This window comes from Bubalus kerabau, chromosome 1, assembly GCF_029407905.1.
Source record: "Bubalus kerabau isolate K-KA32 ecotype Philippines breed swamp buffalo chromosome 1, PCC_UOA_SB_1v2, whole genome shotgun sequence".
NCBI classification, from domain to species: Eukaryota; Metazoa; Chordata; class Mammalia; order Artiodactyla; family Bovidae; genus Bubalus; species Bubalus kerabau.
In genome coordinates, this window is record NC_073624.1 from 37,999,657 (window position 1) to 38,015,626 (window position 15,970).

The 15,970-nt window shown below is 38.5% G+C and overlaps 1 protein-coding gene across 5 annotated transcripts in view; it reads left to right on the plus strand.

Moving 5' to 3' along the window:
* RASSF8 (Ras association domain family member 8) overlaps nt 1-15,970 on the plus strand; it is a 112,531-nt gene that overhangs the window by 84,961 nt on the left and 11,600 nt on the right. For all 5 annotated transcript variants that reach the window (XM_055572289.1, XM_055572279.1, XM_055572268.1 and 2 more), the window contains one exon: nt 5,533-5,738. In XM_055572289.1, coding sequence (XP_055428264.1) covers nt 5,636-5,738 — 103 coding nt within the window. In that variant the 5' untranslated portion in view covers nt 5,533-5,635. The remainder of the gene's footprint in view (nt 1-5,532; nt 5,739-15,970) is intronic.

Here is a 15,970-nt window from a genome sequence, read left to right on the forward strand (position 1 = left end):
CACTGAAACGACTTAGCACACACTCATAGGTCATTACAAAATACTGAATATAATACCTTGTTCTATACAGTAAATCCTTGTTGCTTATCTATTTTATTTATAGAAGTTTGTATCTGTTAATCCTATATTCCTAATTTCTCCCTCCCTCCCTCCCTTCTTTGGTAACTATAAGTTTGTTTTCTGTGTCTGTAAGTCAGTTCCTATTTTGTATGTAGATTTATTTGTATTATTTTTTAGATTCCACATATAAGTGATGCCATACAATTATTTGTCTTTGTCTGACTTCACTAAGAATAATATTTTCTAGGTCCATCTATGTTGCTGCAAATGGCAATATTTCATTCTTTTGTTATGGCTGAGTAATACGCTATTGTATATATGTATATCACATCTTCTTAAGCCAGTTGTCTGTTGATGGGCATTTGGGTTGTTCCTATGTATTGGTTATTATCAACACTGCTGCTGTGAACATTTGGGGGTATGAACATACAAAGAAAACATATGTATCTTTTCAAATTAGAGTGTTCATTTTTTTCCAGATATATACCCAGGAGTGGAGTGGTAGCTCTAGTTTTTTATGGACTCTCTATTATTTTCCATAGTAACTGTACCAATTTACATTCCCAACAGTGTTAGACTTCCCTGGTGGCTCAGATGGTAAAGAGCCTGCCTGTAGTGCAGGAGACCCAGTTCGAGCCCTGGTCAGGAAGATCCCCTGGGGAAGAGAATGGCCACCCACTCCAGTAATCTTGCCTGGAGAATTCCGTGGACAAAGAAGCCTGGCAAGCTACAGTCCATGGGCTCGCAAAAGAGTCGGACACAACTGAGACTAACACTACTACTACAGCTACTCCACCAGCAGTGTGTGAGGTTCCCTGTTTTCCACACACTCTCCAGCATTTACTATTGATAGAATGTTTGATGATAGCTATTCTGACCTGTGTGAGCTGATACCCTGTTGTGATTTTGATTTGCATTTCTCTAATAATCAGCAGTGTCGAGCATCTTTTTGCTTGCCTGTTGGCCAGCTGTTTGTCTTCTTTGGAGAAATGTCTGTTTAGGTCTTCTGCCCATTTTCTGATTGGGTTCATATTTCTTATATTGAGTTGTACAAGCTATTTGTACATTTTGGAAGTTAACCCCTTGTCTATTTCATCGTTTGCAAGTATTTTCCACCAATCTGTAGGTTGTCTTTTTGTTCTGTTGATGATTTCCTTTGCTGTGCAGAAATTTTAAAGTTTGATTGTTGTTCAGTCACTAAGTCACATCCTACTCATAACACCCCAGGGACTGTAGCCTACCAGGCTCCTCTGTCCATGGGGTTTTTCCAGGCAAGAATACTGAAGTAAGGTTGCCGTTGCCGTTTCTTTCTCCAGCGGTATCTTCCCAGACCAGGGATCGAACCCACAGCTCCTGCATTGGCAGGCAAGTTTTTTACGAGTGAGCCACCAACCTAGCCCTTTAAGTTTGATTAGGTCCCACTTATTTCTGCTTTTATTTCTTTTGCCTTGGCAGACTGATCTACGAAAACATTGCTACAGTTTGTCCCAGAGAATGTTTTGCTTATGTTCTCTCCTAGGAATTTAATGGTGTCATGTCTTAAATTTATAATTAAACCATTTTGAATGTACTTTTGTATATGGTGTAAGGGAATGTTCTAATTTATTTGATTTATATGTAGCTGTCTGGCTTTCCCAACACTACTTGTTGAAGAGACTGTCTTTTCTCCATTGTATATTCTTGCCTTCTTTGTCATAGATTAGTTGACTCTGAGTGCATGGGTCCAATCAACTTTTAAGATAATAAATGCTTCTTAGCTGAAAGAATACTTGCTTCCCAGTTGCAAGTTACTGAATAAACCTAGTTCTTCATTATAAAAATTATTAAAATAATAGTGGTTTGAATATACAAACCTCACAATGAAAACAATAACAACTCTGCAGTAGAACCTTACTTCTACCTACATCACTGTTTCCATGGAAAAAATGTATTCCAGATTCCAATTAAGATGCTATGGTCCTTCTGCTTCCTGAGTTTTTAGTTCCAATGATGACCAATCCACCACACGCACCTACAGTGTAGGACTTCCATTTTCCCCTCTAGTCTAGTTCTGGGAGCAGAGCTTAAGAGTTGGACTCAGAGGGTATAAAGGAAAGAACAGGGTTGCAGCTTTTAAAAGAGAGTACCTGGGGCTTCTGCTTGGAAGATATTTTTCAAATGACTCTCATGAGTAACCCTGATCATAAGGAAAGGAAGGGATGATTGTCAATATAGCTCCAAACTTGACAAAAGCAAAGTGATCCTCCTGCAATAGAATTTTGGACCATATGGTTCTTTGATCTGATCCATAAGGGTGTTTCCTACCCTTCTTAAGAACCTGAAAGATATTATTAGCAGTGTTAAAAACGCAGATGCTGATCTTCGCAATGATGAGCTGTGGTAGGACGTCTCTGATCAAGAGGATAAATACCCTGAAGTTTATATTAATTAAGCAGTATTATTTATGCTCTGTGTTTTCCCACAACATTACTATACTCTGTGATATTTAACAGATGTATATGTCTTATGTTCATTTGTATTCAGTTAATGATTAAAAATTCAAGGTGAAAAGATAATAATGCAGAAAGGAAAATATGTGATGGTATACTAAAACCTTTATGGAACTTAATAATGAACCTCAGAGGTTTCTTTTAAACAACAGGCTTCCTGGGGTGGGAGAGGAGGACTTTTAATGAGATCTGCTGTCTTTCTTGTTAGTTTTCCCAAGTTTAATCTTTTAAAAATAAGTATTTACTTTTATAATGTTTAAAATTTTAATACTTTAAAGTTTTATTTCCATTTACAATTATTGCAAAATATTGGCTATATTCCCAATGTTGTACAATACATCCTTGAGCCTATCTTATGTCCAATAGTTTGTACCAACCACTCCCCTACTCTATATTGTCCCCCACATCTAGTAACCACTAGTGTGTTCTCTGTGTGTCTCCTTTTTTTTTTTTCGTATTCACTAGTTTATTGTATTTTTTTTTTTAGATTCCACATGTAAGTGATATATAGTATGTGTCTTTCTCTGGCTTACTTCACTTAGCATAGCGAGTTTGTCCATGTTGCTGCAAAAGGCAGAATTTCATTATTTTTAATGGCTGAGTAGTTTCCATTGGATATATACACCACATCTTCTTTATTCATTTATCTGTTGATGGACACTTAGATTGCTTCCATATCTTGGCTATTGTAAATAATGCTGCTACATACATTGGGGTGCATGTATCTTTTCAAATTAGCATTTTTTGTTTTTTCAGATATATATCCAGAAGTGGAATTGCTGGGTCATATAGTAGTTCTATGTTTAGTTTTTTTGAGACACCTCCATACTGTTTTTCCACAGTAGCTGCACCAGTTTACATTCCCACCAACAGTGCGTGAGGGTTCCCTTTTCTCTGCATCCTGGCCAACATTTGTCATTTGTGTTCTCTCTAATGATAGCCATTCGGACAGGTGTGAGGTGGTATCTTCTTGTGATTTTTGATTAGCATTTTCCTGATGATTAGTGATGTTGAGCATCTTTTCATGTGCCTATTGGACATCTCCATTTCCTCTTTGGAAAAATGTCTATTCAATTCTTCTGCCTATTTTTTTAAATTGAAGTGTTTGTTTTTTTAATGTTGAGTTGTATGAACTATTTATATATGTTGGGTAGTAATCTTTTACCAGCCATATTATTTGCAAATATTTTCTCTCATTCAGTAAGTTGTCTTTTTGTTTTGTTAATGGTTTCCTTTGCTGGGCAAAAGCTTTTAATTAGGTCCAAGTTTAATCTTTAAATGAAACATAAGGGACTATGTATTAAATATGTTTTATTTCAGCTTTAAAAATTCAGCTGTTTTTTATTTCTAATAAAATAATTTAAATATATTAATGTAATACAATATATTAGTGTTTGACTACTTTTCATCTTAATTTATCCCAAAAACAAATAATGCCTATTCTACTTTTAGGAAATAAGAGTGCCTACCAGAAAAGGAAATCAATCTTATTTAAGTCAGAACTCTTAGGTTTCCTTTCTATAAGTGGTCTCTAAATAGATTAGGAATAGTAGCATATAAACCTCTTGTTTGAAATCTGGTATGTACACCAGCCTATATAATGTTCCAGGAAGTCTAGCTGCAAAGGAACTTTTCAGGCTTTATCTACTGGAATTCTTACATTTCCTTGGCTTTGGAACTCTATTTCCCCAGAAATTTTAACATCTTACATTACTTTGTAAATGAGGGAACACAGTTATAGGAATCAGCTTGTTGCAGGCAAATGGCCCTTTCTCTGGGCAGAAAGAGGATTTGTGAAGCCACCTTGGCTGCAGTGGAGTCAGAGAGCTGAAGCAGCATACTGGGAACCTCATGTCTTTCTTCCCCTTCTTTTCAGGATGACAGAAAATATTTTGTACCTTCTCTAGAAAAAGTAATTACTTTTATTCTCCATTTCACATGTGTTCTGACTCTGCCCAGGTGACCAGGTGACCTAGAACTGTCTTAGGTCCTATAAGAGAATGTGCAAGGACTAAGTTAATATTTTGTAGGAAAAGTTTTATTGTTTTTTAAATAAGTTTTTTGATAAGTAATTAATCCTGAAATGCCAGTGCCATTGTAAACCATTAAACAAATTTAAATCTTTTCTTTAATTAAATCAATCTTTTTTACATGTCATAAACTTTAACATTCTTTTTTAAAAACAGCAAAGAAATAGGAAGATGACAATGGGCAAACAAATTGTAGACTGACTAAGGATTTTTATTAAACACAGGAACAGTTGAGTTTTTAAAAACCCACAGAAAAAAGAATTGCATGTGATTGATTTTTAGTAGGATAGTGATTTGACCGTATGAGAATGCAAAATTTTCTGTTTCACTTTATTTATGCAGCTAAATAAAATATCAAACACTGGGGAAGCACAACAAGTAAAACAAAAGATTGAGGTTTACATTATTGGAATAACTCTTTAGTTTAAGGCAATTATCTAACTCTTGTTAAATAAATAGGAAGAGGACAATTAGCTCATACACGGGAAGGTTCTGTCAAAGAAGGATTACATAGCCTTAGGAAGATATCTTTACAAATGTTGGCAAGGCCGCAGAAGCTGGTTCAATTATTTATGATTTCTAAAATGACCAGAAAAAAAACTTTTTTCTTTTTTTTAACCTCAGAAATTAGCCTGATAAAATTTTTTTTTTAATTAATAGTTTGTAAGTTGAGCCAAAAGGCTTAGGCAAGTAAATATGATTTCTTTTAGTCAATGGAGAGTGATGTTATGAGTACTATTCTAATCGTGAAGATGGTAGTACCATGAGATGTCATGAAAGGTGGCCATGGTCATATTTACACTGCTCCATTCAGTTCAGTTCTATGACTAAGTAAGCCCATGGTCATTAATGGTGTTAGGACTATGCTGTATTAAAATTTGTTTTGGTAACATTTACTTATTAGAAGAAATGTTAAGATTTGTTTTCTTAACAGTGTTTTTTCCTCTTTTTAGCTGACTACACAGTCTCTGCCTTTTCCGTGTTTTCGTGGCCAGAGACATGACCTGACAGCTTGATGACCAGTCTCAGGGCCCTCGGGTGACTGGCTGGGGCACCATGGAACTTAAAGTATGGGTGGACGGAGTTCAGAGGATTGTTTGTGGGGTCACCGAGGTCACAACTTGCCAGGAGGTTGTCATAGCCTTAGCCCAAGCAATAGGTAAGTGAATTCTTGGGGTGTCTGAGCTAGACAGTTTATACCTATGCTCTCTGTTTCTGTTTGTTTGTTTTAAGTACAGGAGTCATGTGGGTTTTGTTCATCTGGTTCCATGATCATCTCTCAGGTGCACTTTTACTGACTGCTGTCCCCCACGCCCCGCTCAGGTCAATCTGTGAAGACACTTTTCTCTGCCTCTCCTAGATTTCACTTATCTTGAGTCTAGAGTCTACACTGTCTTTTCTTCTCCTGATGTTTATCCTAAACGACAATTTCTGGAACTGAAAATGTTTTCTTGAGCCAAAACATGGATTTCAAGTTCCCAGACCCTTCATTAGGGAAAATCCAATTTACTTATTATTCTGAATACTTTTAGAAAAGAAAATACAACAAATTAAATGGCATTTCTTCCTGTAAAAAGTACAGGAAGATAACATGCACTTTTTAAATTTTACACAGGGAAGGTGAAGTTGTCAAATCCGTGCTTGCTGGCTCCATCTTATTCACTTACCGTGCTGCAACTTTTATTCTTATTTATTCTCAATTCATCTTTATCATATTTTATGCATATGTTTTAGTTTCTGTAATTCCTTTTGGAACATGATGAGCGCATAAACACCTATACCAGTAAAGCCAGTGATGTGGGCTGAAGTTTGTATTTGCATCTTAAATCCATCACTTAGCAAACATGTAGAGTTGACCCTTGAACAGCACAGGTTTTAACTGTGAGGTCCACTTACATGTGGTTTTTTCCCCAGTAGTAAATCCTGCTCTACTACACAATTCAGGGTTAGTTGAATCCATGCATGTGGAGGATCTGCAGATAGAGGGGGCCAGCTGACTGTAAGTTACATGCAGATTTTCAGCTGCGTGAAGAGCTGGTGCCCCAACCCCTGCATTGTGCACCGTGCTAGGTGTCATGCTAGTTTTTATTGGAAGCGTGTCGAGCCAGCTCAGGCTGAAGACAAGTCGCTGTTACTGTGGCACCTTTGCGTCTGGTAGAGGTGACTGTAGCCCAGCATTGTGGCAGATGCACTGTTAGAAGCTGTCAGTGTCCCTATGCAAAGACAGAGGCTTTCCTTTAATGCTGACGCCTTTTGATTTTTCCTGAAACACTGTATGTGAAGTGAAGTTGCTCAGTCGTGTCCGACCCTTAGCGACCCCATGGACTGCAGCCCACCAGGCTCCTCTGTCCATGGGGTTTTCCAGGCAAGAGTACTGGAGAGGGGTGCCATCGCCTTCTCCGAAACACTGTATAGCACACTCATATATTAAAACAATGCTGAGAGTGCTGGCTTTCACATCCCTTGAAATTTTCTTACATTTGACACTACTGTTATGTTTGCAGACATAAATTTAGTTATTAGAGAGGAGGAAATTAAGGCATTTAATTTTATCTCATATTCTTTACAACTTAGTCATCGCCCCCTTTAAAAAACTAATTTAAAAACATAATTTATTTGGAATAAATGTTTAGTATTGTTGGTTTATTATCTTTCTTAGTGAAAACTAGAATTAGCAAGTATCAAATCTAAGTTTCTTTTGTTATATTTGAGAATCAAGCCATGGACAGTGGTTAAAAAACAACAAGACGGAGAAGGCAATGGCAACCCACTCCAGTACTCTTGCCTGGGAAGTCCCATGGACGGAGGAGCCTAGTAGGCTACAGTCCATGAGGTCGCGAAGAGTCGGACATGACTAAGTGACTTCACTTTCACTTTTCACTTTCATGCACTGGAGAGGGAAATGGCAACCCACTCCAGTATTCTTGCCTGGAGAATCCCAGGGACAGGAGCCCGGTGGGCTGCCATCTCGGGGGTCGCACAGAGTCGGACACGACTGACATGACTTAGCAGCAGCAGCAGCAGCAGCGGTTTTTAGAAAAGTCAGAGTAGTTGAAGACTATAATAAGCTGCCTTTGTTCAATTGGTAACCATGTTCTCTACACAGAATTTCAAGGCGAAACTGTCCAGATGTACCAGGTGTGTGTTTATCCGTTTGGACTAAAAAGGATACTTGTTTGTGGATAAGCTAAAAAGAAGCTTTAACTGAACCTGTCCCCTAATTTTGCTTTCTCAGTAACTCAGTCCAGAACTATTTTGAAAAGCTGACAACTTGAGTACAAGAGGCTTTATGACATTTTTCCATACCTGGCTAAGCAACTCTTTTTCTGATTCATAAATACTTCATTGAATTTAGAATTCACCTGAGAGATGATTCAACTGTTGATCCCCACCTCTGTTGTACCATGAGATTTTCTCAGCCTCATGTTCAGCATGCTTCTGATGCATGCTTCTGATGCACACTTAGATATTTATCTCCCTTGTCATGAGAGTTATTGATACTCCAAGTCTAAACATTAAATGAAAATGTTCCTGTATTTTGACCTTATTTCTACTATAAAAAAATAATAGAGGACTCATTAATTAGGGAAATTTATGCCATAACAAGCACCTGGAGAAATCTCTGTGGCTTCACATAGTAAAAGTTTAGTTACACTAATAGCAGCATATGGACTGAGCAAAACTGCAGATGTTTCTAAAAAATTTACAGTGAAGCAACCTATAGGATAGCTTCTTGGGTTTAAGTCCACTTATTTGCCTCATATAGGGGCACTATACATATGATTAGGGATTATTGAGTTTTTCTGGATAGCTAAAATTGCTTTCAGGAAACCATCAAGATATAAAAACATGTACACAGTTGACAATCTGCAAATATATATAACAGCTAACAGTTTCTGACTCAATGTTGTTAATACTGATCAATCAAATTAAGTTAGAAAAGACCTTAAGACAAACCATAATTTGATAAAAGATTTATTTAAAATATTTATTTGGCTGCATCGGCTCTTGGTTGCTGCAGGCAGGATCTTTCTTTGCAGCATGCAGGCTCCAAGTTCGAGGCTTCAGTAGTTGGAATGCATGGGCTTAGTTGCCCTGCAGCATGTGGGCTTCTAGTTCCCTGACCAGGGATCGAACCCATGGCGCTTGCATTGGAAGGCAAACTCCCAACCACTACACCACCAGAGAAGTCCCTTGATAAAAGATTTTAAATGTTATCTACTAGTATAGATGAAAATCCTTTCTGCTCTGATATTTGACAGGTTATATTTGGGTGGTAGAAATCGAACACTTTCTAAAATTATAAGACAGTAACTAAAAGTGAAACCACGATGACACACTTAATTGGCGTGAAGTGATTAAACTGCCCGGCAGGAGTGCACTGTGTTTGGTCACTGTACACCCTGGGCTTTCTGAAACATTCCCAATTGTAAATACTCAACCTTGGTTTTCCCATAAACTATCCCAGAAATGCCATTATTTCAGAATTCAAACTGCTTCTTAAAACTGTACATGAAACAGAAAACCTTTGACAACTCATCTGTCTCAAGTTATAGTTGAGAAAATGCATTTGCTTTGATAAAATCACAAACAAAAAATATGAAAAGAAGATACTTCTCCCCTCAAGTGGCTTAGAACTTAAAGTACAGCTTACAAAAGATTAGAGAGGAAGAGAAGAGGAAGAAATCAAGGAGACTAAGGGAAAGGTTTTCTGATTCATACTGCTTTGTTGCCTAGTGCCAGTGAAAGTACTGAAGATTCAGAGTTTTTCTCTGTTCCCACTTCTTGTCCTCCTATCTTTTTCATTTGGGGCCAGTGAAAGTGAAAGTCGCTCAGCCATGTCTGACTCTTTGCGATCCCTTGGCCTATACAGGCCATGGGATTCTCCAGGCCAGAATACTGGAGTGGGTAGCCTTTCCCTTCTCCAGGGGATCTTCCCAACCCAGGGGTTGAACCCAGGTCTCCCGCATTGCAGGCAGATTCTTTACCAGATGAGCCACAAGGGAAGCTCTTGTGGGCCAGAGCTAGCATTTAATAGAAACAAATTGACTGGAGCTGGGGGCCCAAGGTGGCGTGGACTGTTCTAAGAAGCCACGTTTCTTAGAGTTTGCCCCAACAGAATCAGTTCTCAAACAAACACATTTTATACTGAACTCTGGTTTTACTATTTGTTAATATTTCTTTCTCTTCTCTGAAAGTTCCTTCAAAGTGTGGAGGTCCTGCTTGTTCTTATACCATTGCTTTTCCTGAAGCAGGTGCTCGATAAAAGAGTTTCTAGAACAGTGGTGCCCCCTAGACCTTTCTGCAAGGATGGTGATGTTCTGTGCCTGTATGTCCAGTGCGGTAGCCTTGAGCCACATGCAGCTATTATGTACTTGAAGTGTGGCTAGTGTAACTGAGGAATTGAATGTTTAATTAAAGTTTAAATGTGGCTAGTGGCTACTAGCTATTGTAGTAATATGACTAATTGCTATCTAGACTAAAAATGTCAAAACCCAAGCTTTGTGTTCCATCTATTGCCTATCCTCATATTTCTTCCTTCTCAGCTCCACAAATGAGGATGCTTGCTTTTTTTTTCCCAAATAAAAAATTTTAATTGTAATATTAAAGGAGAAGCTAAAGGAGGAGCAAGGGGAAGAAAGAAAAACAGGAAGAAGTAAATACAAAATGTGCATCAGCAGGCAGGGCCTCCTGCACCCCATCCCACCTCAGCCTGCAGGCCGAGCCCCAAAGGCCAGCAAGGGGCTCTCTGTAGGACCCTGGACAAGGTCTCACAGACCTGCCTCACGACCTCTACTTCTTCCTCCACCTTGCGGGTCCTGCCTTCACTGTGGTGGGGCCAAAGGAGCCCAAGGGCCTCCTCAGTTCAGTTCAGTTCAGTTCAGTCACTCAGTCATGTCCGACTCTGCGACCCCATGAACCACAGCACGCCAGGCCTCCCTGTCCATCACCAGCTCCCGGAGCCTACCCAAACCCATGTCCATTGATTCAGTGATGCCATCCAACCATCTCGTCCTCTGTCGTCCCCTTCTCCTCCTGCCTTCAATCTTTCCCAGTATCAGGGTGTTTTCAAATGAGTCAGCTTTTCACATCAGGTGGCCAAAGTATTGGAGTTTCAGCTTCAACATCAGTCCTTCCAGTGAACACCCAGGACTGATTTCCTTTAGGATGGACTGGTTGGATCTCCTTGCAGTCCAAGGGACTCTCAAGAGTCTTCTCCAATACCACAGTTCAAAAGCATCAATTCTTCAGTGCTCAGCTTTCTTTATCGTCCAACTCTCACATCCATACTTGACTACTGAAAAAGCCATAGCCTTGACTAGACAGACCTTTGTTGACAAAGTAATATCTCTGCTTTTTAATGTGCTGTCTGGGTTGGTCATAACTTTCCTTCCAAGGAGTAAGCGTCTTTTAAGTTCATGGCTGCAGTCACCATCTGCAGTGATTTTGGAGCCCAGAATAATAAAGTCAGCCACTGTTTCCACTGTTTTCCCATCTATTTGCCATGAAGTGATGGGACTGGATGCCATGATCTTAGTTTTCTGAATGTTGAGCTTTAAGCCAGCTTTTTCACTCTCCTCTTTCACTTTCATCAAGAGGCTCTTTAGTTCTTCTTCACTTTCTGCCATAAGGGTGGTATCATCTGCATATCTGAGGTTATTGATATTTCTCCCGGCAATCTTGATTCCAGCTTGTGCTTCCTCCAGCCCAGTGTTTCTCATGATGTACTCTGCATATAAGTTAAATAAGCAGGGTGACAACGTACAGCCTTGACGTACTCCTTTTCCTATTTTGAACCAGTCTGTTGTTCCATGTCCAATTCTAACTGTTGCTTCCTGACCTGCATACAGGTTTCTCAAGAGGCAGGTCAGGTGGTCTGGTATTCCCATCTCTTTAAGAACTTTCCACAGTTTATTGTGATCCACACAGTCAAAGGCTTTGGCATAGTCAATAAAGCAGAAATATATGTTTTTCTGGAATTCTCTTGCTTTTTCGATGATCCAGCGAATATTGGCAATTTGATCTCTGGTTCCTCTGCTTTTTCTAAAACCAGCTTGAACAAATGGAAGTTCACAGTTCACATATTGCTGAGGTCAAAATGACCCCACTTGCACCTCAAAGATGAGGGGCTGAGTCCAGAATTGCAGACCAGTAACACTTTCTTTTAATTGATTAGATCTAAAATCTTTGTATTATCTTTGATTATTTTCTAATACCTTACAACTAATCCATCAACAAGTCCTGCCCACACTACCTTCAGTGTATATCCAGGATCGTGTTGCTCCTCCCCATAGCCACTAACACTGGATATAAGCTGCCATCATGACTCACTCAGATTTTTGCGGTGGCCTTCCAGCTCATTTCCCTGTGTCATTCTTATCCCCTCCAGCCTATTCTCAACAGATTTATTTTAAAGTAATACTTTGAAAATGCACATTATCATCAGTGTTCTGCTCAAAACCCCTTAATAGTCACCACTCACTCAGAAAATTTTAAAGTCCATGCACTGGTTTTCAGGGCCCTAGATGAATCCCTGCTCTACCCACAGTCTCACTCACTGTTGATTGCTTTCCTCTTAAACATATCAGAGACATTTCTGCCTTAGTCTTTGTATCTCTTCTTCTCTTTGCTGAGAATACTGTGCACGCAGATATCTTCCAAATTCACTTCCTTGGCTCACTGCTTAAATGTCATCTTTTTAAAAATATTTTTTAATAATTTTATTTACTTATTTATTTTTGGCTAGCACTGAGTCTTTTTCTTTTAACTTTTTATTCTGTTTTGGAATATAGCTCAGTTGGTAAAGAATCCACCTGCAGTGCAGGAGACCCTGGTTCAATCCCTGGGTTGGGAAGATCCCCTAGAGAAGGGAAAGGCTACCCACTCCAGTATTCTGGCCTGGAGAATTCCATGGACTGTATAGTCCATGGGATTGCAAAGAGTCGGACACAACTGAGCGACTTTCACTTTCGCAGCTGATTAGCAATGTTGTGATAGTTTCAGGTGAACAGCAAAGGGACTCAGCCAAACATATACATGTATCCATTCTCCCCCAAGCTCCCCTCCCATCCAGGCTGGCACATAACATTGAGCAGAGTTCCCTGTGCTATACAGTAGGTTCTTGTTGGTTATTCATTTTAAATATAAAGATTCCACATATAAGGGTTGTCATAGGATATTTCTCCTTCTCTGACTTCTTTCAATATGACAATCTCTAGTATATCCTGTTGCTGCAAGTGGCATTATTTCATTTTAATGGCTGAGTAATATTCCATTATATACACGTACCACATCTTCCTTATCCATTCCTCTGTCAGTGGACATTTAGGTTGCTTCCTTGTCTTGGCTAATGTAAACAGTGCCGCAGTGAACACTGGGGTGCATGTATCCTTTTAGATCATGTTTTTCTCCAGATATATGCCCAGGAGTGGGAGTGCAAGGTTATATGGTAGCTCTAGGTAGCTCTATGTTTAGTTTTTTAAGGAACCGCCATACTTTTCTCCATATTGTCAGTACCAATTTACATACCCACCAACAGGGTGGGAGGGTTCCCTTTCTACAACCTCTCCATCATTTATTATTTGTGGATTTTTTGATGATTGTTATTCTGACTGGTGTGAAGTGATATCTCCTTGTAGTTTTGATTTGCATTTCCCTAATCATTAGCCATATCAAACATCTTTCATGTACCTATTGGCCATTGGTATGTGTTCTTTGGAGAAATGTCTGTTTAGATCTTCTGCCCACTTGTTGACTGGGTTGTTTGTTTTGATGCTGATGTTTGTAAATTTTGGAGACTAATCCCTTGTTGGTCACATCATGTGCAAATATATTCTTCCAATCTGTGGGTTGCTCTTCATTTTGTTTCTGTTTCATTTGCTATGCAAAAGCTTCAAAGTAGGTCTCTTAAATGCCATCTTATCTCAGAGCCCCTCCCTGACTGCCCATCCATGCACACCTGCGCACACATATCCACACACACGTGCATACTCCCCATCTGCTGTACTCTATTTTTCTCTATTGTACCCCGAAACATTACCTATAGGCCACAATCCATTATCCACATTTTTGAAACCTAAAAAATTCTGAAACCCTAAAGTTTAATCCTAGTTAGTTTGTTAGCCATACCTGTATACCTTGAACTCATTTGGGAGTAAAAACTGATCGGATTTGATATGAAGCTGAGGCTGTTTTTAATCTATATTTATTAAATTTGGCATGAAATTGCTATATTTTACTTAAGAATTTTCAATATGTTTGACTGTGGACTTGCAGGAAAGCACTCTGCTACCTTTCTGTCATCCAAAAAATTCTTAATTTTTAGCATATCTGACCTTAAAGCTGTTGGATAACGGACAGTAGACCTACATTCATTCATCCATGTGCTGTGTATTGCCTGCCACTGTTTGCTTATTCCTTATTGCCATAGCTTAAAACCGTGTCTGGCATGTAGTAGACACTCACACATACTTGAGAATAAATGAACGAATTTTTTAAAGGCTCTGTGAACTTGGTTGAAATTGGTGCAGGCCGAACTGTACAGTACGACTGAACTTGGTGACCACCTAATGTCCTATTCATCTGTAAGATTCTATGATCCTTTAGAAGGTAAAGAAAATAATGTATCATCACATTTAACTCTTAATTTCATATATAAATGATCAATTTTAGAAAATTATGAATTGGTTAATTTTGTATCTGCTTACAAAGTGGCACTATCTATTGTAGACTGTTTTGAAGTTTAGCAAAACACAAGGACGGTAAAAGAATCGCTCATGACCTTGCTTCCTAGAAGTAAACATTACAAGCAGTGCTTTCTATGTACCTACAGATGAGCTTTAAAAAAAAAGATTTCACTCTCCATAAAGCTTCATAGTTAAAGTCTCACTTTTCACTATTGAATTGGGAATTAAATTTTCCACATCATTTAATCCTCACAACAGTCTTATGAGAAGAGCCCTGTTTGACCCCTGTTTTGGAGGTGATGGAGCAAGGCACAGAGATCTTAAATGACTTGCCCAAGCTCCAGTAGCTGGTAAGGAGCATCCTGGGATTCAAACCAGAAGTCTGGTTCAAGAACCCCACTGTTAACTACTGTTATACTGCATTATTTATATCCTCTATAATCCCAGTGGACAACTGTTAGAAAATATAGTTACCGACTGAATTACATTGAAGCGAAAACTAAAAATCCTTAGTAGTAAAATATATGGCTTTTTTATAACCAGGATCATCTTTTACAGTTTTTATATTTATAGCAATAGTATAGTGTATCAGCCATAATTCTAAGTATCTTCTATATTTTCCACATCCCTAAAAGATTTTAACGAATGTGAACACATGTAATTCACAACATGCATCAGTCAGGATGGGTAAGATTACACTGCATTAATAAACAGTCCCCCAAAACTTAGTGGTTTATATTGATGTGTTAGCTGTTATTTTGGTTAATACTATTTATGTAAAGTAACCAACACAAAGCCTAGCATATAGGGGACATACTCAATGTTAATCATTATGAAATCAATAAATGTTCATTATTTTTAATGGTAGCAAATTTGTAATAAAACCCTAAGTAAGCCCTAAATTAATATGCAGTAATTCTGTGATTATGTGATAGTCTCATCAACACACTGGAAAGATATACTGTGAATGAATAACAATGTGTTGAATGCACAGCTAGCTGCCAGGTTATACTGTGTCATGTCATCATAAGAAATACTCTATGGTAAGTTATCTTAATAGCTACATGCAGGACCTATAGAAAATGACTGACAGATTTGCAGAATACTTGCATATCACTAGAAAATTTATATAATATATAATATATATATATATATATGTATGTATGTATATAATCCGTCTTCCAGTGCAGGAGACTCAGGTTTGATTCCTGGGTCAGGAAGATCCCTCTGTGAAGCAACCCACTCCAGTTTTCTTGCCTGGGAAATCCCATGGGGGTGCCATTCCCTTCTCCAGAGAGTCTTCCCAACCCAGGGATTGAACCCAGGTCTCCGGCATTGCAGGCAGATTCTGTACCACCTGAGCCACCAGGGAAGAGACCATATGTGTATATGTGTGTGTGTGTGTGTGTGTGTGTGTGTGTATTTATATATATGATACAATGTAAGTTCTGTTACAGAGCAATGTTTATTGTAAGAATTCTAAACCATTACGGAATGAATTAATTAGGTTCACTAACTAATTTCAAAATGTTTATAACTCAAGGGGCAAAGTATTGTCAGAAAAACTGAGTCAGACAGCATAGATTTTTCACTACAGATATAGAATAAGTCCGATGTTAACTGAAATTACTTATAATATGTCCAGAAACAGGAGGATATGTTAGCATTAAATTCATAAGAAATCAGTACTAGGTCTCTGTCATGT